Raw genomic sequence first — 24,780 nt, forward strand, 5'->3', positions numbered from 1 at the left:
CCAAAAGAAAACAGATAGGCAGCAGTGGCTGAAGTGGGCCCTACTCTACCCCAAATTCCGGAATGTTTGGCTACAACCATGCAGAATAAGAAATTAGAATAACTCTTGTGCTTTATTTCTTTGGACATAAGAATTCTGAACTTCGGACTTACATTTACAAGAAGAGATTTAACTTTGGGGCCAATTCTTTAGACCTTACCTTCTAAAACAAGAGGATTTAATTTCAGAATTTTATTTCTCTCCATAAATTAGATCATGGAGAAGTGGTTACATTCAAATTCAGGACATTTAGATGTTGTCAGCATGTTACTTTTGGAGAATCCTAAATTTGTTATTCAACGTCACTGCAGAGATCTACTAAAGATGGGTGAACACAAGATAGAATGAAAATTAAGGAGTTGATTTTCAGCCTTGGGTACAGAGCGGTTTTGAAATGAAGTGTACTGACCCATTCCAGAATCTTCTGGAAGGAAACATCTGTATTGTTTCCCAGGAGTCCCAAGAAGTTACCAAAAGAAACAATGGTTGGTATTGGAAGAGTGTAATCTCAGAACTGGGTAGAGACTAGTGATCTGTCCTTTCTACCCAAGGATGACAGCCATACCCCAGATAACTTCAGCACCCTGTAAAGGTAAGAGAAAAAAGAGACAGGAAACATTAGGGACACACAGGAAAAAAGATGAGTTGATGTGTGTGTTCAGAAGATGGAACTGAAGGTTAGGGAATTGTGGAGAGGTGAAAAGGGGCAAATTGTCAATTCAATTTAGCCCTCATGCCTAAACCATGGTCTCCAACAACTCTGTCTGGAATAACGGTGATATTTTTAACCATCTGCTTTCCACTTGAATTGGAACTTAGGCAGAGAAGAGTGTCAACTAACCTTGAAAACTCCAACACATTAGAAAATAACATAAATATTCCCAAGTCCTTCAAGCTTCTGAATGCACCTTTTACTTTGAAATCTAAGTAAAAAAAACTCAAGCCAAAAATGAAGGCAGAGGATTCAACTTCAGTATTTTCAAAGGTTCCCGGAGGGGTTTGCATCCTCCTGACACCTCTCCTTCCAAATGGCTTAATTCCACTGATTTCCATTAACCCACTTGCCTTCTTGTTCTTGCAGTTCTCATCCTATTTTTCCTGTTTGTCATGTCTGTAACAGTTGTCCCTTAACAGGTTACTTAAGGCTTGGGGCAGTGGAAAAGAATTACTGCACAGAAAAGGAAGCAATTCAGAATTGATATTGGGACTCTAATGGCATGGTTTCCCTGCTATGATATTTGTCTTCAAGTGTTTTTCTTTTTAGATCCCCAACCTCTTGTTGCTGGCGTCCATTTCCCCACAGAAGTCATTCTCATACCTCTCCTTGTCTACAAATACAAGAGTCCAAATCCCACCCACTCTCTAGGACAGGAGGTTTCAAAAGTCTTCTATAAAGGACAAAAAGTAAATGTGTCATGTTTTTCAAGTCATATAGTTTCTGTCATTGTTCAACTCTGCTTTTATGAAGCAAACATAGCCATAGATAACACATAATTGAGTTAACATGACTATGTACCAACAAAACTTTATTTAAAAAAAAACAGACAGAGGACCACATTTAGCCCTTAGGTCATAGTTTGCCAACACTTGCTCTAAAAGAAAGCTGAAAATTTTCTCCTCAAATTCTTCAACTCCTTTATTATATGCAGGGATTGGATTCCTCTTCACAATGATTCCTCTCATTACAGATTTTGTTCTGGGCTCTCCCCATGCATGCTACAGAGGATATTATGAAAGCTTTCCTAGACTAAAGATCTTTTCAGTTGAAACTTCATCATTACCTAGTGTGTTAGTTGTCTTTTCTGCAGTAACAACCATCAAAACTCAGTAGCTTACAGAAACAAACTTTTTTTTCATATACATTATAGGTCACTGGTGGTGGGCCAGATCTGCTCCATGTGTCTTCTCATTCTAAGACCCAGGATAAGAGTGCAGTCTCCCTTTGGAGAACAATGTTCTTATTTGTGGAAAGAGAAAGCTAGTAAAAACTCAAAATTCCTCTTAAAGCTTCTACTGGGACATACTGGGTTATGTCAATACACACTGCTTTATCCAAAGAAATGCACATACCCAGGTTGGATCCCCATGGAGCAAGGGTGTATGATTCTTCCATGTAAGGAAGGGTGCTCTGAAGGTCATTCAGCAATGAACAAGAATGTTTCATCCTTTATAGGTAATTGAGGAGCGAGCATAATATGTTCTACCATGAATACAATGCAGAAGTTCCTTCACTCAATTTATGAAATGCTATTTTTCCTTTCACTTTATATGTAAAGAAATAGTCACTAAAGAAAAATTCTTTTGCCTCTGTGATGACATCCAAGACTTTCTTAAGCCTGTTATCAACAGCACATTTGTGGGCCTTCTCAGAGAATGGAACCCTTTTGCAAATGACTCAGTTTCTTCTGTGTATGTTGATTCTCAGGAACTTCATAAATATTGACAAGGGAACCTCCATTAGCCTGCATTCCTGAATGACTATGAGGCATGAAACTCCGATCTGCATTGGGGAAGTCCTGTGAAAGAGAAGTAGAACTTTGTCATGTTTTATCACTAAGGTGTGTGGATTGTTTGTTACCACAGCATATCCTAACCCACATTGACTAATACAGACTATCTTTGATGAAACATTTTTCCAAGAAAATCAGTAGTGTAGACAATACTTCAGGGGTCACACAATCTACTTAAGGAAGTAATTCTTTTCAAGTACTTTTAGAGTACCCATTTACACATGGAAAATTGTTCTATAGATAATCTTTATTTTCTCTTTATTTAGGAAAGTTTCTAAAGATACTTTCAAATGCTAGTTTGAGTGATTTTGTGAATTTATTTTACAGCATTCACTAATTTGTAATGGATTCTAAGAAAGGTTTTCTACCACATTTTCTTCATTTTTAAAATCAAATATTTATTAAACATGTATTTCAGGGACTTTGGTTGGTGTTGTGGAATTAGTAGTAAACAAGAAATAAATGGTTCCTTCCTTCAGGGAGCTGGGGAATGTTCTGAAGGAAAATAACAAGGACCTTGACATGGTCAGAGGGGACCGAAAAAGCCTCCTGGAAAATATGACATCCTCATTGAGATTGGAAGGATGAATAGGAATTAGCCTGTCATGGCATCTATCAGCACATTCTTGATTAAATGGAATATTCAAGAAAGAGGATATTTACGTTAAATCAAAATTCTAGCCCTTAAATAATTAATACCTCATTTATAAAGAGTAAAATTCCAGTACTTTCATATCTGTTCCCTCATTTTACAGTTATTAATTCACAATAAGGAAAATTGAGGATACATTATATTCCATTTTATAGATGCTTTTCTGTGGTCCACCGATGCCCCTTAGCCCATATTATTTCTGAGCACACCGACTTAACTTCCTACTTCCAGTACCTGAGTATCCCACCTGCCCATAGAAGAGTTCTGAAGAATGAGGAATTAATTCCCACATGGAAGCAGTTTTGAACCAAGGACTGATGGAAGTTAGTGTATGAATGATCCAACTCTGTCCTCTCTTTGAAGCATATGTTCTACTCTAGTACCCTGATATTGCCAGTTCAGCTCCAGTTGTCCACAGTGGTAACTTGTGTGATAACACATCCTTTATTGATTATTTTTCCCTCCCTTCCTCTAAAGGTATTCCCATTTCTGTGATGGTCAATTGTTATCAACTCAGCTGGGCCTCAATACCATTTTTGGTCAAACAGCAGTCTAGATGCTGCATAAAAGTATTAATATTTAAATCAGTATATTTTGAGTAAAGCAGATTACCCTGCATGAGGTAAATGGGCTTCCTCCCATCAGTTGAAAGCCTTAAGATAATAAGATTGAGGTCACCCAAGAAGGAAGGAATTCTGCCTCCAAGCTGCCTTTGGACTCGAGCAGCTACATCAACTCTTCTGAGTTTCCATCCTGCCGGCCTGTCTACTGATTTCAATCTTACCAGTCCCCACCATTATATGAGCCAATTCCTTAAAATCAATTTCTCTCTCTTTCTCGTGTGTGTGTGTGTGTGTGTGTGTGTGTGTGTATACACAGCAAGATAGACAATAGACGATAGACAGATATTTTTTATCTAGGTTCTGTTTCTCTAGAGAACTCATACGCCAGTACAACCTCCCAAATAAACTACTTTCACTGAAATTCTAAATTATACAGAAGAGAACAGACGGGTGACTTGCTAAGGTCAAAAAACCTGTTTGGGTCTAAAGCTCAGACCAGAAGCCTGATCTTCCCACTAGTACTGCTTCTATTTATGAAGATTTGGTCATCGTTTATCTACTGCTCCCCTTCCTGTGTCCATAGCAGCTATTGCGAGTTGACCTTTTCCTCTGGGCCCAGTTTCTTCCTTAGGAACTTTCTCAGCATGCACTCTAAGAAGTCTATTGCAACTGCAGTCAATGGTGCTTAACGTGCAAGAAGGGACCCATTCACCATCCTTGTTCTGGGCTATATTCCAGTCTAGAATGAATGCAGTTGTGTCTTCCAAGCCTCCCCCACCCTCCTCCACCCCCACTTCCACACACTTAAATGTTGATTCATGTATTTCATGTATACTCCACTTCCCTCTCCAGCAGAGACATTCCTCCTCCACCAAAAAGAAAAAAAGATTTGAAGGAACTGGAACCTGAAATTAAGTGTCACACCCACAGACCAGATCCTGATGGCTAGTCCACAACTGAGCCATCTTGCCCCAGGCTCCCTTTAAGCCTCAGAGCCGAACATGGCCTGACCAAGCATCAATGCATGACTCTGCATTGATGCATTGAGAAAATGAGCAAATGAGAACATCCAGGCAAAGTAAATTGTTTCAAAATCTCTTACTCCAGTAGATTTTGGGAAACTGACTAAGAAACAATAAAGCAGTCACACAGCCAGTCCTGTTATTCCTGAGTCCCCACACATAAAACTAAAGCTCATTCAAATATTTGCCAAAGTGCTTACAGATGCTGCAACTTTTCTTCTCACAGAATCTAATGAAGACCATGGATTTGGGAAATAAGATTTTCAACATAAACCTGGCCAAAATAGTAAACTCTAGCAGGTTAATTTCAGCAAACAAGCTGGTACAGGGTCCCCTAGTGCAGCTAGGCCTCTTCAAACTTTCTCCTGGGACAAAGCTGTCTCCAATGGTCAGGGCAACTCCTAATAGATGGGACCCTGGACATGGTCTGTCTTCAGCCTTAGAAAGTTCACCCTGCATCCCCATGCTTGCTGCAGGCCTGTGGCACACACAGCTGCAGCCTATCAAGAGTAGGAAATCATCAAAAGCAGTCTAGATGGCAGGTTGAGTAGGAAACAATGACAGAGATCACAGAACCTTCAAGAGAGGAAGTGTTTGAGCAAACAAGGCCTGGCCTATGCTCCACTGCCCTCACTTTTGACCTGCCATCCCATCAGAAAAGCAGTGTAGGTCCAGCTGGGGAGGCAAAGATGCTGGGATCCAGGACATTGAAATTGAACTTTTTCCAGGATAAGTACATTAATTCACTTAAGTTGCTTTGAGAAAGCCATGAACAATGAACTGAAAATCATCTGGTTCAGAGATGAGAGGACCTGGCTTCTACTTTCAGCATCACCACCCTCCCCCTAAGTGGCACACCCAAGGTCAAGGACTGGTGACACAATAGCATAACCATTCTGATGCTTCACTTGGGACAGTCTGAACAATTCACATGATCTGTTTACACAGAGGCAAAGTAAGTTGTTTCAATCGGCAAGATAGGAGGGATTATCAAACCATTTTACACATGAAGAGGCTGATTATGGCTCAGAGCGATGAATGCACTTACCAAAGCCACATAGCTAGTCAGAGATTGAGTCAGAAGTCACATGCAAATTCAGAGCACATTCTCATCCTCCATAGTTTCTCTTACATGCTCTCAAAAGAGTGATTAAAATATGATGCAACAAATATTTTCCCAACACTTGTCAGGTCCTATTTTAGTGTTGATACAGTTGTAAATATAATGCCACAAGGTTGCTACTTTATGGACCTGACATTCTAGGGGGTGGTAAATGTACAATGACCCATTAACAAGAACAGAACTTGAGTTCATCAAATGGCAGGTGCTATGGAGTGAACAAAGCCAGGTTAAATGCAAGGAATGGGGCAGGTCTAAAGATTGGGGGAAGAAGGCAGATGCTTTCTGGAGCCCAGGTCCTGTTGAGTACATTCTTTTTCCCTAGACTGTTCAGGTGTGCATGAAAGGGCAAGGCCCACTGTCCAGATTGGAGTTTGGCCTCTGGAGGTGCAGGGAAGCCCCTAACCCACCTGCTCTGCCTTATTCCCACCACCCTGCAAGTGACTCTAAGGCTACACAGTTTGATTTGCTACCATGTGAGTCTAGGGTCCTGCTGCCCTCGAAAGTCAGTAAATGTGTATGTGTGTGAGGCTGAAAGTGGAAATCTCTTCAAAGCCTACTCTATAAGGAAAGAGGGAAAAAAAAAACTCTGGGGATGTGAATTACCACTCACAATGAACACAAATCCCGTGTAGAGAAGAACTGGTCTTTTTTAAGACTAGAGAATATGACAACTGGGAAGGACAATCTTAGAGGGGGAGATCCAATCCCAGAAAGGGGATTTATCTCAGGCTACCCTGTGGGTCTGGTCAGGGTTAAGAACAGTGTTTGAATCTCTGCACTGGGAAAGGACAGATGGGAACACAGACCCCAACCTCCACATGCTCAGAACCTATGCAAACAAGGAACAAATGGTCCAATTAATTGCCACAGATCTTGATACCTGAAATCATTGTTAACTGGTGACTTTTTTCAGAAATATCCCCTAACTGAAGAACTGCTTCCCTCTTCAGTGTTCCTACTCATCAGCTATAGCACCTTAGCAGGAGCAGATGAATTGCTTTCAAGGTGGGTTCAGGTGGGTTCTGCTCACCCTTCTCCCCAACTTGTGAGAGAAAAAAAGAAAGATCACACTATGAAATAGATGCCACACACTGTACTGGCTCACTGAGGGCTCATGAGCCCAATCAGGAGGAGTGGTTGCTCTCCCCATTCAGCTGAGCAGACAGACCCAGAGAGGGGAAGTGGCTTGTACGAGGTCCAGCTCTCAAGCAGCAAAACAGGATCAAGCTGGAATCTTCCCTTACTGTTGCTCTTGAGATTCTCCAGCTCTTCTCCTGGGCTGCCTGAATCACCACACAGACCTATAAGGGGGGGTTGCAGATATTGGGAGCTCTTGGTTGATCTGCCAAACCATAAACTAGAAATTCCATAGTTGTATGACCCACTGACACAGGGAGATCTCCAATCAGATGGAAAAAACTTGTGAAGAATCAGACGAAGTCAACAGTAACATTTTTAGAAACCTTGGGGACTTAAGGAGCCTCAGATTCAAATTGCTTGATATGCCACATACAACACAATGCCAATGCCACTTTGCTACTTTCCATCTCGTTTCCTGGCTACATCCTCCAAATGCTCCTTCTTCCTGTACACCGAGGCTCACATGGGATCTGGGGTGACCACACCAGGGCCATGTGTATACATGGCCTCCCAAAGCCAGGGCACAATGGCCACTGTTGAACTCTGCCTTTCACTGCCTCAGTCGGTGTGCCCTGGAAGATATTAGGGTGAGGGTATAACCAAAATTAAAAGGTGGAACATCACCTCCACTGGCTTCCTCTAAGTGAGCCAATCTTTTCCTCTGAAGCCTCTTCCCACTAGGCAGGTCTAAGAGCCTATTGTCCGTGTGAACGTGTGGCATTTAATTACTGCTTGTTTTACTCAGTTTTTCCCTGCTGTGACTAAAAGCCCTAACAAGAACAATTGTAGAGGAGGAAAAGCTTACTTAGGGGCTCACAGTTTCAGAGGTCTCAGGCCATAGACAGCAGGCTCCATTGCTCTGGGCTCAAGGTGAGGCAGAACATCACAGTGGAAGAGTGTAGCAGAGGTAAGTGGCTCACATGATGATCAGGAAGCAGAAGACTCCACTCGCCACATATCAAATATATACCCCCAAACCACGCCCCCAATGACCAACCTCCCCAAGTCACACCCCACTTGACTACAGTTACCACTCAGTAAATTCCTATCAGGGGATTAATTCACTAATTGGGTTAAGAATCTCACAACCCAATTGTTTCTCTTCTAAGCCTTCTTGCATTGTCCCACACATGAGCTTTTGAGGGACTCCTCACATCCAAACCATAACACTGCCCACCTTGAAACAGAACTCTGTGCCTGGTTTCAGCTCTGCCCACCCTGAGCCTCTTAGTTCCCTCAGCGGAACGCCCCACAACAGCACCTGAATCACCCTTCCTTGTAGGGAGGCCAGATTTTGCCAATAAAAATATAGGACACCCAGTTAAATTTCAACTTGAGATAAATAACAAAGAAGTGTTCAGTGTAAGTATGACCTGTGCAATATTTAGGATATGCTTATATTAAGCAATTATTGATTGTTCATCTGAAATTCACATTTAATGAGGCATCGTGCAGCCCACATGGTGGCTAGCACTTGCTGCCAATGCCAGCCGATGGAGAAAACAGCATAATATTCTGCTTTGCGAAAGTATTTGGAAATAAATACTACAGGCTGCAACCGCAACATTTGTGTCATTTTTGGAGGACGTTTTCACCATAGATAAAGCCTGTGCCTCTGGGCTGCAAATGAGACCCAGTCCCAGAGGGGAGAAAATGAGTTAAAAAGCAGTTAGAAAACAACCCCAGGGGATTTGAGACCCGAGCTTCATCTGCCGGGTGTTTTATTCTCGTTAATTCATAACAGTGTCTTTAAAATCCTGGACTAGATTTCGAGAACAGTCAGTGTGTGTGACAGTCATTTCTCCTTGGAGACGCCCCCTCCGCCAGCTGGGCGCCCTTCGTGCGTTCTTGGTGCTACAGCGGCCTCCAGTGGCCCACTGCGGAACCACACGCTGTTTCCGCCACTGGGCTGGAGCCGACTCAAAGCCAGGGCGGAAGGCGGAAGGCGGCGGCGGCGCCCTTGGCTGCGCAGGGGCCTCGACTGTGTGGCACCATCAGAGCCAAAAGGTACAAATCCAAGTGCACGCCTTGAAAATAAAGCTCTTCCCTGTTGCTCTGAGGCTTAGACAAGACAGAGTCCTATTTCATCTTCCCTGCCTACGGTAACATATCTGCTGACCCAGTTTTACAGATGTTCCCTTCAAAACGGACTAGGCTTTGTGATTATTTTTCTCTATCAAGCTGTGGTGAAAGAGATGTCACCAAAACCCCCTTAAATAAGATGAAGGACTGTTCAGCTTAGAACTGACTCTTATTTTTACCAGTTGATTGGACCTCAATGAACAGTTGGGGGAGGTGGGAAAAGCAAATCCAGTGGAAGTAGAACCCTCACCCAGCCACCCAGCCTCTTACTGTCAACCTAGCAACAGTCTCACTTCATTTCCTATAAAGGGCGGAACCACCAATCCGTTATTGAAAACATGCGCCTCCCATAACCTTCATCATTTTCATATATGTAGCTCAGGGCAAGAGATTCTCTGCCATGGCTTCCCTTTGATTTAAAAGCAGTACAAAGAAAAAAGGGAAATGAAAAATATAGCTATGGAAATGTGGACGCTTGATCCTAACACACATGTGCATGCCCTCTAGTTACATACAAAGGCAATTTTCCAAACGGGTGGTCTCCAGCTTTCCTCCTTTTACTAGTCGATTTTCTGGCGGCTCCACAGCTTTGAGTTGATTCCTTTGTGCATCATTTCAGCTGAAATCTGGCCTCCTCCCCCAACCCCATCCCACCCCATCCCACCCTACCCCACCCTACCCTGGCAAGAAACCCAAGGAAAGGAAGTCTGCCAATGCAGTAGCCTTTGCAGCTTTCCTGAGGTCTGGACTTGAAGGTGGGCTTCCAATAGACTTGGCCTACTTGGTTCTGAGGGCTACCTCAACCTGGCCAGCTGTAAATTCCTGCCTCTTGCTTCCTCTGGGCTTAGGCTCCCACCTCTTAGAATAAGGAGATAGGTGTGTATCCACCCAACTCCCAGTTTCTGATTTTGACTGTGTTCCCTTTCGTCTTTCTCAGGCTCTTGAAAGAAAATTCTTTTCATTCATTAGCAAATGTCTACCTCTCTACATGTGCCAGGCACAAGGTCAGGGGCTTAGTATACAGAAAGAAATAACAAGTATCTCCTCTCCTAGAAATAGATCATAACAAAGCAACATAAATAGTACTAGAGGAAAGACAGAAACCTGGATGTTGTGTGCCTGGATAAAGGATTGTGACTTTGTGCCATGTCTTTAGAGGGCAATTTGGCACTAGCTTCCAGATATTCAAATGCACATACTGCATGAATAGGGAGCCCAGTTGCTTGGTTGGACAAGTTAATTTTGTTTGGGGTACCAGGGATTGAACCCGGGGGCATTTAACCACTGAGCCACATCCCCAGTCCTAATTTTTATTTATTTTCAGTTTGAGACAGGGTCCCACTAAGTTGCTTCAGGCCTTGCTAAATTGCTGAGGCTGCCCTTGAACTTGTGATCCTCCTGTCTCAGTTTCTAGAGACTCTAGTTATTGTAAACAGAAAATGTGTTTTTACTGTTGAGTTTGTTATTTTGTATTTGGAAAGGTTTTGCAGTTGAGGTCCCATTGTAAGTAAACAGAATCATAAAGCTCAAGGTTGAGAAAAACAGCAGCTTTGACATTAACCTTTGTTTAAAAAAATCACATTTATTAGATGTCATGGGAGGGGAAGGAATCTCAGAGGTAGTTTTGTCCTCTAGGAAATGGCCCACATGGAAATTTTCCCAATTACCATGTCACAGAAAGAGTTGAGGAAACCCTTAGAAATCATGGAGCATGAAGCAGGATGTAAAATAGAATGGAGAAAATAAGTAGGAGATGGAATATGAGCCAATTTTAAAATATATTATACAGAGTAAGGGATATTCCAAGTGGGTGTTATTTTCTGTGCCTTTGTACAGTTTGGTAATTCTTCTATGACTATGTAATACTTTGTCAATGAGGAAGATAATACCATTTCAAAAGAAATAATCTAGTGTAACTCCTATATAGGCCAGGGAACTGGGATAGGAGAGTCTCTCTGGATAGTAAGAAACAGAAAACCAATCAAGTACTATTATGGAAAAAAAGGTTTTTTAATCTTCATATCTATTTGAAAGCTCCATGCCATCTTTAAAGATATTTTTCAAGGCTATACTCAAAGGGCCACTCATCTTATAGACTCAGCACATTATTTTAATAATTGAGTGTGCATTCCCCAGTCATAAAAGTCTCAGAGACAGAAGACTTTTTAGTAGTTAATTCACTCTATCAAATGATTGCCTGTGTTTGGGTTTCTTGATGTTGCTACTATAGCCTTTGAGGCCAGATAGTTCTCTGTTGTGGGCGGCTGGCCTGTGCATGTTTCCTATAAACTCTGACTCATTAGATGCCAATAGCACCCCTTCCCAGTTGTGACAATCAAAAATGACTCTGGAAATTGACAAACATCCAGGAGAGCAAAATTAAACCCAGATGAGAACCACCTGCCTAGGTGATGCTTATATACTGCAGATGACAGAGAGCTCCCCACATTTAGGAGCAGGCTCCTCCAACTATCAACTTTTATTTTAGAAAAAAAAAAAAAGAAAGTTCAAATGCTAGTTAGCCATCCATTCCCCTGCAGTCTTCCCTTGCAGCTAAACAAAACAAATTCAATCTGCTTTGCCTATGATGGGTCTTCAGAAATTTTATGAGAGTGTCATGTCATGCTGGGTCCCCTAGTCCTCCACCTCTACTCATTCCTAAGTCTCCTCTCTCCCAAGTCAAACCACTTCCTCCTTCAACTGTTCCTCAAATGGCATGTTGGGTCCTACCTATCTTAGGGCTATCCTCTGAACATGTTCCAGTTTGTCCACATCTCCATGACAGCTCTATGTGCCCAACTAAACACATTTTTCAGGAGCTGGATGACTACAGAGCCTAAGTAAAGTGGCTACCACCTCCTTCCTCCTGGAAACCTGTTTACATAACCCAAGCTCCCATTCACTTCCTGAACTATGTTATGCCACATTCCCATATAGCTGTTGACCAAAATTCAGATTTACTCTGGATACTGCTCCCTTGGGTCACCCCCCTAATTCCTTGGTTCTGGGGCCCATACTTATCCCTTAGGCCTACACTTAACCCTTTCAAACTTCCCTAGTTCATAAAAAACTGGTAAGCTTGTTTGTCTCTGAGGACAGCAGGGAGGCCAGGGCATGGAAGGCAATAGAAAAAGACTGTTTGTTGAATACGTGTGTTTAAACTTTGCACCATGCACATATATCACCTGGTCACAACATACAATCCAGCAAATAAATACACTGAAATTCCTTCACCTGCTGAGATTCACCCAATCCTCCCAGCCTAACCTGATCCATTTGGAAATTTATGTCTTCTAATGACCTCACTTACCCTACAAATATATTAAGCACTGACTTCAAAATCTTTGGTGAAACCATCAAGGATAGGTGGGAAAAGATGAGCCTAGGTTCTTCAGGCACTAAATCAAGACACAAAATGTGAATTTTGCTAGCTGGCACCCCTCGAACCCATCAACTCCTTTCCTTTACCTAGTGGCTATTGCTTAACTGGTTTTCCGAAACAAAAGTCTCATTGATGAGCCCACTTCCTCTTTCTTTCTGGAGAGTCTTTCTATTATTAACTGCAGTGACAGACAAGAGACATATCACTTCCCAGAAAGGTACTTCTAGATGCAACTGCAACTCACCACTTACCCTCAAAAATTAAACTCCTTGGCAGAACCCACACTGGCCTGGCCTCTCCTGGGAGGAACAGATTGGGTATTTGAAGAAGGCAAACCTGAACAGTACTATCAAGTTTTGTTAAATGGCTTCATTTATTTTAAGGAAGCATCTAGCAGTCCTGAAACAGCAGCAAGAATTGCACACATAATGATAAAGGCAAATTAATGATTTATTCATATAATAATTCATGCTGCAGTTAACACAAATATGAGTGTACATAAAAATGTTAGGTAAATAATGAGTTATGAATATAAATCACCTGCAAGATTCTCTCAGAAACACCCAGAACAACTATAAATTGGGCAACGGTTTTGTAAATGCCTGCTCCAAACACTCTAGCCCACATAAAGCACTGTCCCTAACTTTTCAGAGGGAAAAGCAAAAGTGGGTAACCCCTAGTCTTTGCTCCTCTCTTTGGCCACATCCTAAATCTTGCTTTTGGTCAGGTGATGAATATTCTACTCTTCCTTGTCAGCAGTGGGGCTCCTCCTGCCTGAGCCTTGGCCACGTAGCCCTGTCCTGTTCACCTTAAGGTTGTCTCCCCTGTGCCCTATATGGAGTCAACCTAAGCCATTTCTGTTTTCTCTAGCCTGGACTCTACCCCCATCAGAGGACTAGGACAGTCACCTAGAATCCAGATTCAATTAAGGGCATACTTTGATTACATCGTGTTTGACAGTGATCTGAAGGATACAGAGTGATAAATGGGAAACTCTGATCACAAAGAAAACTCTTAAGGGTGGACTCTTTACCACATCAGACTGCCTTTATTTTATCAGTCACCGAGCCGAAAGTGGTATCTGCTCCATCCAAGGAGTGGGGAGATGGACAGGGTTGCCAGCTGGAAAGCAGCATGTGGAAAGGCAAGACCCAAGAGCAGTGAGGATTGTTACCCCATGATGGTGACACTGTAGGTGATCTGAGGGCATCAATTAATATCATCCCTCTATGCTTTGAATTCTCATATGCAGAACAGAGAAACTTCCCAAAAGATCCAAGAGGACCCCAAGTACAGTGGGGAATGAGGGAGCTAGGCTAGTTCAACCACAATGGGCTATATTGAAGGCCAGAAAAGACGATGGACAGAGGCCAATGGAGAATCTAGGCTCTATTTTAATCCCAGATCCTAGACCAGAATTCAAAACTCAAGAACCAGACATACTGGTGCCCACCTGTAATACCAGCAACTGGGAAGGCTAAGCGAGGCAGGAGAATTGCAAGTTTGAGGCCAGCCTTAACAACTTAGGGAGACCCTGTTTCAGACTAAAAAATAAAAAGGGCTGTGGATGTAGCTTAGTGGTAGCATGACCCTGTGTTCAACCCCCAGCAACAAAAATAAATAAATGAGAGAATACTCTTGCAGGATGGACTTGGGGGCAGGAAACAGTTGAGCATACTTTTGAGAATTTATACCCAAAGTCCTTCACATAGCAAAGATATGAGTGGCTTGGACACCTGACCAGAAGCAGAAAGATTGGTTCAAGAGTGGGAAAGAGACTTCCCCTTGCCACTACCCAAAGAAACTTTCCCTCTGTTGCCAATGTGATGCTGCTCCAGTTAACTTGCTCAACTTCCATCATACATCCCAACATCTTAAGTGATTAATAATTAATGTATGTTAGGTGTATACTCAAAAGAATTAGGAGTAAGGAGCAAGAACTTAAACAGATATTTGTATACCCTTGCAGATAGAAGCATTATGTGTGACACCGAAAAGGTAGAAACAACCCAGGTATTCATCAATAGATGGATGGAGAAACAAAATAAGGCTTATGCATACAATGGAATATTATTCAGCTTTAAAAGGGAAGGAAACTGACACATGCTAAAACATGGATGAACTCTGAGGACATTATGCTGACTTTAATAAGTCAGTCACAATATGACAAATACTGTATGACTACATTCACATGATGTATTTAGAGTAGTCAAATCTATAGAGACAGTAAATAGAATGCTAGTTACCAGGAGTGGGAGAGGAGTGAAAATGGAGAGTTTTTATTTAATAGGACAGTTTCAGTTTTATAAGAAAAGAATTTTGTATATGGACAGTAGTGCTAGTGCGATTATGATGTGAATGCACTTAACGTCACTGAACTAAACCATTTAAAATGGTAAAGATGAGTTGTGTGTAGCAGTACATGCCTGTAATCCCAGAAATGTAGAGGATTTTGAGTTCAAGGCCAGCCTTAGCAACTTAGCAAAAACCCTCAGCACCATAGAAAAATCCTGTATCAAAAAATAAAATTAAAAATAAATGACTGGGGATGTAGCTCAGGAGTACAGTGTGCCCAGGTTCAATCCCTAGTACAAAAAAAGAACAAAAATATGGTTAAGATGGCATATTTTATGTTATATATATATTTTTTGCCACAATTTAAAATGCACATTAAAATGTTGATTTTTCAGTAAAAAGATTAATGTAAGGAAATGTTATTAACAATAACTGCTAATATGAAAAACCATTCTCATGTTTAGATCATAAAAGATAAGAGATTATATGTGGTAGATTTCAGCTACATAAAGATGAAATATCTCTACCTGTGCATATGCAGGTGGGCAGGAAAAGAAGTGAAAGGAAATACAAACGTCAACAGCAGTAGCCATATTCTGAAGAAGTGGGTTTTTTTCCATCTTTGCTATTTTAAACAGTTTTTAAGTTTCACACAATGAGCATACATTACTCTTTATAATGGAATGAAGAAACAGGGTAAATATAAAACCAAGCCACAAAAAAAATTCAAGGGAAAATTACTATTTATTCATGGGGAGGGTTCTCCATATTTAATAGGAAAAAATATCACACAGGAAAGTACTGATTTGTTCAATTAGTTTAAAAAGTAAAACTGATAAATAAAATTTAAAGGAATATTCACATAACAGCAAATGCAAGTGTCGAACAACCATACAGAGTGAACAATGATAAAGGCCATCAATAAAGAATTAGAAGTTACAATAGGATATCACTTTCACTTTCACCTATTATTATAATGGTGCTTTTTTGCTGTATTTTTTTAATTTGCATGCTTGTTGACTCTATTTTTAACTTTAGTACCCTAAGGTAGCAAAAGAATTAGGAAAGGACAATATGGATTTGTTTTTGACAATTTGGCACTGAGAGACTCTCCCAAGGGAATAATTTGAAATACATAAAAATACTGTATTCACTAATTGATCATCACAGCATTATTTATAATACTGAAATAACCTAAGTTTCCAACAATTGAAAGAAGGTTAAGTAAATTACAATAAAACTATAAAATAAAATATATTACTGGCAATATAAAGTATCTTTGCAAAAATCTGTAATAACCACACATACTACTTAGTGGAAAAGTAAGAACATAAATTGCATGATTACAAATGGCAATTATCAAGAATACAAGCAACAATAAATGTTGTTGAGGATGTGGGGAAAAAGGTACTCTCATACATTGCTGGTGGGAATGCAAATTGGTGCAACCAATATGGAAAGCAGTATGGAGATTTCTCAGAAAACTTGGAATGGAACCACTATTTGACCAAAGTTATCCCACTCCTAGGTTTATACCCAAAGGACTTACAATGAACATACTACAGTGACACAGACACATCAAATGCTTATAGCAGCTCAACTCATAATCGCTAAAGAACCAACCTAGATGCCCTTCAATGGATGAAAGAATAAAGAAAATGTGGTATATGTATATGATGCAATATTACTCAGCTTTTAAGAAGAATGAAATTATAGTGTTTGCTAGTAAGTGAATGGAGTTAGAGAATATCATGCTAAGCAAAATAGGCCAAACCCAAAAAACCAAAGGCCAAATGTTTTCTCTGATATGAGGATGCTTATTCACAATAAGGGGGGATAGGGAAGAATAGAGTTACCTTATATTAGGTAGAGGGGAATGAAGTGGGGAGAAGGGGCATGGGGTTAGGAAGGATAGCAGAGTGAAACAGACATTATTATCTCAGGTACATATATGACTGTATGACTGATGTTATCCTATAATATGTACAATAAGAAAAATGAAAAATCACACTCCATTTATGTATGTTCTATCAAAATCTATAAATGCATTCTACTGTCCTGTACAACTAATTAGAACAAATTTAAAAACGTTTTAAAAAGAGAATATGAATAAAAGAACATAGTGTAATCACAGCAATGTGAAAAATTCACACCCCCCCCAAAAGACAAGATATTAAGTGATTATTTAGGATAAAACACACTTTTTTTCACCTTTTACTACATTTGTTTTTTTATTTTTTTATAATTTAGAAACCAATCTATAATTAGAAAAAAACACCCTTGGTAAAATAAGGTAAACACAAGACCTTTCAGGGGTGTTCATTTCATCCCAAAACAGTCTAGAAAGTCACAAAAGCTTCAGCCTCTTGGTAGGGGCACAGGGACGAGGCTATGATAAATGGTTGTGAGTGGGTAGGTGAAGAGAGGATGGGACACAACTAGGAGGGGGAGGCAGGGACAGGCAAGGGAAAGTCAGCCAAGGGCAGGGGGATCGTGGAGCCAGGGAAGACTCTGACTGCTCAGCGGAGGTCTGTCTAGACCCATAGTAGGCACTGACGGTGTTCTCAAAGGGCAGGGGCAAGAGGGATTTTAGGAAGACACATGGATTCCTTTAGGAAGAGGGGAGGAAAGAGGAGGGGAGGTAAACTACTTGGGAAAGAGGGGAGAAGGACTGAGGCAATGGTGATGGAATTGGAGAGGAAGAGGTCAATTGCCACGGTGAACTTGCTACTCTATGCCTAAACCAAACATACTTTGCTCACCTCCTGACAAGTCTTTGTGGTCAAATTAAGGGTAGAGAAATAGCTCACACGAATAACTCACCAACAGACTGCAAACCAGCTCAAATTCAGAGATAATCCAGGGCATCTCAGTTCAATGGAACCTTCGGCTACGGTGGAGATGCTCTAGATCTGTGGTTACCAAGCACCTGAAATATGGTGTGACTGGAAATCTTCTTTTTAACTTTTTTTTTATTTTAATTAATTTACATTTAAATAGGAACATATGCCTAGTGGCTACCAAGTGGACAGCACAGTTCAGCTTATGACTCATCAAGAACAGAATTTGGAGATTTTTTTATACTAAAACTGTGCTTCAGGAAATAAGTGAGAAAAATTAAGTGTACATATTGTAGCCAACCAGGATCGACAAACACATGTGAAATTAAAACCTGTATTAAAGCTTATTATAACTGTGAAATAGGAGATAAACCTAAATACACTGCAAATATGTCATGAGGAATTTCTAGACTATCATAAAAGTTATAGTGCACATGAAAAGAGCAATAATGAGGATGAATAATGTGAAAGAAAAAGCTTAGGGAAACTATTTATAAAAGCTGAAGCTTCCAAAGGGGAGAGAAATTCTGGAATTGGGAGAGATGAATAGGACCCTTTATTCCTTAAATAAAACTTGTTGCCTAACTAACTCTGCTCAGAAGATCACTGTGTTATATACACCTCTATCACAAGCTAATTAGTTTTAAAAGTCTTTGAAATTTCAATGATTTTAATATAATATCTTGTCATCTTGGTTACAATTCAATGCACCACAGTAACTTAATCTAATTTGCTATTTACTATATTTTATTTTACCTTTACCTTGAAACACTGAGCCATTTATAAAGAGAAAATTACTAAAATTACTCATTTTTATACAAGACAGACTAAATTATTTATTTATTGAGAAATATGTTGATTCTTTTGATGATGTGATAGTTGATCAGCCTCATCATGTTATAAATATGACTTATAAATATTCTATTCAAGATGATATGGGCTAAGTTTATTACTATTACCTGCCTTTCTGGTTACTTTCATATTTAGGAAATACAGGACTATATATTCTGGGGGATTGAAAATGACATACTATTATACTAATGAAAAGTTTTTACGATCCTCAAAATAATTCAGAATTTAACAGAATTGCTATTTTTTCATAAGCGATTAAACATAGAATATGTCCTGTCCCCTAGATAAATGGATATCTACAATCAATCATCCCTAAATAAGAACATTTATATGAGTCTAAGTGAGTCAAACCATGGATATAGCTATAGCTTTAAATATTTTCACTGTGAATAACAGACTTCTAATAGATGGTCACTAACTTTTAAGATCATATTTTTTGCTAACCAAGTATTATTGGGGCCAGAAAGCATTTGAAAAGTTTTAACTTAATTTCCCATGAATTTCAAGTCTCTAGACTACTAAGCATTATTTATTATTTGATTTAGAAATAACATATTAATCACTTCACGCATATTTTATCTTTGGATTTTGAAATCTTGTGATCTTAAAAACAAAAACTGAAAATAGACTTTATGGTACTGGCTTCTAGAATTAGTATTTAACTTTATAATTGAGAAAGAAATGTGAATTATATGTTTATATGTTTGTAATATATTGGAAAACCTAAAATATGTTATTAAGTTATTAAAAATTGAGAACTTAGGGTAGAACCTAATTTGATATATGGTTACTTATTCAAATGTACTAAATTCCACAAATAAATTATTTCTTGAGTATATACATGTTATTATTTGGTTAATATGATCTTGGTATAAAAAGGTATGACATAATTTTGGTGTGTTCATTTTGTACTTACTATGACTAAGCTATGGACTATTTAAAACAAGGGAAGAAAAGGTTCAGCCCAGTCCCAATCTAACAATTACAAATTAATAAAGACTAAAAGAAAAGGATTGGTTGTCACACACTCTTAGGCCAAATGGTTTAAGCATGTTTTGATTACCTCATACTCCAGCTGCTTCCAATATTATGGGTAATGACAAAATAACCATCTCTAATGCCTCCTCTCATCAGCTCAACAGGAGAACATTACATTTGCCCTCCATAGCTGCAAAACTCAAGGTATCAATGATCGAGCAAGTTCTCCATGTTGGGAGTCATTATATATATTGTGATCCTGCAATGGGTCAGAATCAACAAAATACAGTTCCCCTGCATGGATATCAGAAAAATTAGCCATAAATTCATCAGGATTGAAACCAACCCATATAGTATACCTATAGTCTATGGTACGTATGGAGTAGCCCATGATCTTTATATCTTTTAAACTTGGCTTGTCAGAATTCCACTGAGGTGAGTCTGCAGGCCGAGGGTATTGGCTATAGGCGATCGACTCACGGGGATTACCATGGAGGTGTGAATCGTCTTCTTTGTCATGTAATTGAAAATGCTTCAGAAGGTTCTGGCCTTCTCTGCACAGCTCAACATGAAATGAAGGAACAGGGCAATGAGGTGGAACCGGTAGTCCTGCAAGTGCAGCCAGTGTGGGGAAGAGAGACAAAAGTTCCACAAGGTCCGTGGTTTGCCTGCCTGAAACAGAAGTTGACACAGCTGAATTTGTTACATTACAGAAGCCTGCCACACCAGACTGGATGAGTTAAGGAACCTATCTATACTCCACCTGTTTACTTTTTGCTTGAATGTTTGTTTACAACATTTATTTTTAGCAAAAGAAGTTTAGAAACACCACTACCTCAGCACCTCACCCTCCACTATCTACTCATCCAATCCAATGGCAAAATGCAAAATTAAGGCATCCCCAGCCTGTTGGCACTTTTGAAAACTATCTGCCTTTGGAACCCCTAGTGTAATAACTGGATTCTGGTCAGCTTCATCAATTTAAGCTCTAAATATTAGGTAAAAGTTAATGAAGGATCAGTATATTTGGAGTTTCACAATGGCACTCCACAGATCGCCCCTTTCTGGATGACTTTTTTAAAAAGGTTTTTAGGGCTGGGGATATAGTTCAGTTGGTAGAGTGCCTGCCTCGCAAGCACAAGGCCCTGGGTTCAATCCCCAGCACTGCAAAAAAAATTTTTTAAAAAATAAAAAGTTTTTTAGTTGTAGATGGACACAAAACCTTTTTTTAAATTTATTTTTATATTATGGTGAGGATCAAACTCAGCACCTCACATATGCCAGGCAAGCGCTCTACCACTGAGCCACAACCCCAGCTCCCTGGATAACTTTTTGACACATCTTTTCTTTTAATATGGTAAAATCCATAAGACATGAAGCTTATCATCCTACTTTTTAGTGGACAGTTCAATGGCATTAAGTATATTCATACTGTTGTGTTATAATCACCATCCATCATCTCCAAAATTCTTCTTATTTTATACATCAGAAACTGTCTCCACTGAACAGCAGCTCCCCATTTCTCCACCTCCAGAAACTGGCAACCCTCATTCTACTTTCCATCTCTATGAAATTCTCCACTCTAGATATTGCATATGACTGGGATCATATAGTATTTGGGCCCTTGTGTCTGACTTATTTCACTTAGAATAATGTCCTCAAGGTTCATCCATGCTTTAGCATATGTTGGAATTTCCTTCTTTCTCAAAGCTGAATAATATTTCACTGAATGCATATACCACATCGTGTATATCCACCCATGTGTCAAAGGACACTTAGGTTGCTTCTACTTTGTGGCTATTGTAAGCAATGCTGCTATGAACATTCTTGTCCAAATTTTTGTTTGAATACCTGTGTTTAGTTCTGTGGCATATATATTTAGGAGTGGAACTGCTCAGTCATATGGTAATTCTGTTTAACTTTCTGAGCAACTGCCAAACTGTTATCTACAGGAGCTATACCATTTTACATTCCTGCTGCTAATTCAGAAGTGTTCCAATTTCTCAACGTTATCCAAAAGCATGAGAAATGGTATCTCATTGTGTTGCATCCACCTTTAAAATCTAAATTCTGCACTTATCTTTATATCTTACACTGATTCCTGTTAAAACTGATCTTGTGCTGGACACAGTGGTGCATGCCTATAATCCCAGTGGCTCTGGAGGTTGAGGCAGGAGGATTGTGAGTTCAAAGCCAGCTTCAGGAAAAGCGAGGCACTAAGCAACTCAGTGAGACCCTGTCTCTCAATAAAATACAAAAAAAAATAGGACTGGGGATGGTGCTCAGTTGTTGAGTGTCCCTGAATTCAATCAGTACCACCCTGCAAAAAGAAAATGATCTTGGTTTTGCATTATCATTCAGGCCTTTTTGGATAGTTAAGAGATTGCTTAATAATGCCTAATTTCATTTTCTAGATACTTGATTTGTAAGTAAAATAAAAAGAAAAAGTAAAGATTTTTAAAAAGATACTTTACAATGGCAAAATTTGGCTGCTGCTACCACCACCTTAACCAAGTGACCAAACTCAGTATCACTAACAATGGCACAAACTTCCATAAGTTGCTCCACACTGTGACAACAGAATACAACATCAAATGTAATACCCTGATCAAAAATATTCACCATGAGGAAACAAAGAGACAAATATAGAGTGTGGGACACTGCATAGGACAAATTGGCCTGGATGCTTATCCAAAAGAGAGGAATCAGATCACTTAAGTCCTTGTCAGCCACCGTGAGAAAATGTACTAGTGAGATGAGAGCACAGGAGGCTCCTGAGCAGGGCTATAGAAAGACTTGCCTTGGCATTTTTGGGGAGAGGAGGGCTAGGAATAGAATCCAGGATCCAAGGCCTCACTGCATGCAAGGAAGGAGCTCTACCACTGAGTTACAACCCCGCCCCCTGCCTTGAGTTTGAAAGGGATCACTTGGGCTATTCTGAGAAGGAAACACTCTAGAGGATCAAGAGCACAAGCAAAGAGAGACCATTCAGCAAGGTGCTGCAGTTGATTGGGAAAGATGTTGGCAGAGGAGATGGTGAGATGGGGAAAGGAACAGATTCTAAACAAAAAGTGGTGTGCTTGCTGATGGACTGCCTATCACATATGACATATGAGAGAAAGAAAGATTGAAAAGATTCTGTAATTTTTGTGGCCATTTCCTGAGAAGAGTGTCAAAGGCAAGGCTTAAGGTGAAAGAGGTAGATGTTCACCTCCAGGCCTGTAAGACTAGCCAAGTAGAACAGGCTACTGGAAATGAAATTTGAAATTCAGAAAAAAGATACAGGTTAGAGATAAAATTTGGAGATAAAATGGATGGTGGCACAGGTACATGAATTTACAACTTGGTGAATATGTCCCAACAAAAGTTTCAAAAAAGAATCTTACCTGTAGGAAGATTTCTCCCAGCAGATGAAGGGCTAAAATCATGCCTGTAAATTGTTTACCCTTTCAATGATAGGAAAGAAGATAGAGGAAGCATTGCCCAAAAATTAAATGTGTAGGAAATAAAATAGGGCAGTATAATAGCCAACCCCAAGGTCCAGAAAGGCCAGAATGATGAAAACCAAGATAAATTTAAATAGGAATCAATATAAAGTACAGTACAAGTCTTAGATGCTAAAGATGGATTAAATGTGTAAGTCCCAAAATGGGAAATCTGGCTTATGGAAAAAAAAAATCCAAAAAGAACAAATGCTGGGTGAGGGGGTAGAGGGGGAAAAAGATTCTTTAAGGGCTGGAGAGAGAGCTCAGTCGGTAGAGTGCTTGCATTGCAAGCACAAGTCCCTGGGTTCGATCCCCAGCACCACAAAAAAAAAAAAAAAAAAAAGAACAAATGCTATCTGAAGTGAGTGATTTGCCTCTGATATGCAACAGTACATTTTGCAAATCCAGTGGTTCACTAGCTCAATGAGCTACCAAAAGGGAAAATAATCCCCTTAAAAAAGACTGAGTCCATGACAAAAGTATACAGGTTAAGGATACTGCTGATCCATTGAGGGTCAGCCCCTTCTTCTATACTCTGTAGCATGCTGTTGCTACCCTACAATAGCCCTCCCTACCTTGGGAATGGCAAGTGTTCCTTTGCCCTACCTCCCTCAAAACCCCTTCATGGACACAAGCCATACTTTCCAGTTCTGACTCTGCCAATCCTCCCTGACCCAGAGCATAAGAGATGCTCAGGAAACACATGCAGATCAAATATTGAGAAGCAATTCTAACACACACCAGAAGGGGGATTGTGTAAGTCTGCGGCCTATGATTCAATGAGGGGGTTCACATGTAAACTAAAGGCACTCTTAGCTAGGCAATATTACTTCAGTGTATATTATACCTGGCTCCATCAGTTCTGTGGTGGAATCAAAAGGGTCGAGGTAAGGGAAAAGTTTCTCTCCTGCTTTTGGAAGCAAAGCTGTCCTTCCAGGAACATAGAACATCAGGGGCACACGGGTAGTGATGTCAAAATTGCTGTATTTGGCCCATTCTCCATGTTCACCAAGGGCCCAACCTGGATCATAAAAAACACAGAATGACAGGAAATGAATAACCAGATCACAATTTATTTACTTTAGCTACCATTTGATTTCCTGTTGTAAAGGCCAGAAGTAAAATCTCATCACTTCAAGGAAATTCCTATAGAATTTCACCTGAATGTTGCTTTATTCAAAGTCAGACATATGTCCTCAATGATGAGACCATTAAAAAGGAAAAAAATATTAAATTCCCAAGTAAAATATCTTATTTATCAAGGAGCTAGCAATATATACCCACATTAGGCTTTGCGGAACCAATGGGCCCCAAGTGGACAAGTCTCCCCTGCCAAGACAGGTTCTTTTTTTTAATGCTGTGCATCAAACCCAGGAACTCCATGTGCTCTATCGCGCAGCTATATCACCAGCGGTTCATTCTTGACTATATGGGGACCCTGAAAGTTATAGTGTCACCATTTTCCTGTCCTGTGTCCATCTGTTTCTTGACTTATGACCCACAAGCTCAAGTTTACACATTTTGGGTTGTACTACCAAAATGTGAGGTTATGGTACTATGGCATAAAACAAGAATATCTTGCACATTTCTTAAGACATACCATATGTGGAGAAAGCAAACCTTTAGATTCAAACCCTTAACCCTGATTAAAAACAACCCTTAACACTGATTTAAAACACCCTTGCAAAAGATAGTTTACATACTCCAAGTTGGGAATTCCCTATCTTTGTGAGAACCCTTTTTGATACAAAAACTGTGCATGACACAGATTGTACATGCAGTATTTGCAAAACAACCAAAGACACTGAAAGCTGATG

General features: G+C 40.0%; 1 protein-coding gene across 2 annotated transcripts in view; it reads right to left on the minus strand.

Moving 5' to 3' along the window:
• Window positions 1-1,626: 1,626 nt before the first annotated feature.
• The window catches only part of Ids (iduronate 2-sulfatase), a 40,851-nt gene continuing 17,697 nt past the window's right edge, over window positions 1,627-24,780 (minus strand). The window contains exons 8-9 of one of the 2 annotated variants that reach the window (XM_047536516.1): window positions 23,811-23,984; window positions 1,627-2,555 (exon numbers count right to left, since the gene is read on the minus strand). In XM_047536516.1, coding sequence (XP_047392472.1) covers window positions 2,518-2,555; window positions 23,811-23,984 — 212 coding nt within the window. In that variant the 3' untranslated portion in view covers window positions 1,627-2,517. Of the gene's footprint in view, window positions 2,556-16,788; window positions 20,151-23,810; window positions 23,985-24,780 lie in introns of those variants that run through there. The other variant, XM_047536515.1, reaches the window with a different exon arrangement.

Source organism: Sciurus carolinensis, chromosome X, assembly GCF_902686445.1.
Source record: "Sciurus carolinensis chromosome X, mSciCar1.2, whole genome shotgun sequence".
In the NCBI taxonomy this organism is placed as follows: Eukaryota; Metazoa; Chordata; class Mammalia; order Rodentia; family Sciuridae; genus Sciurus; species Sciurus carolinensis.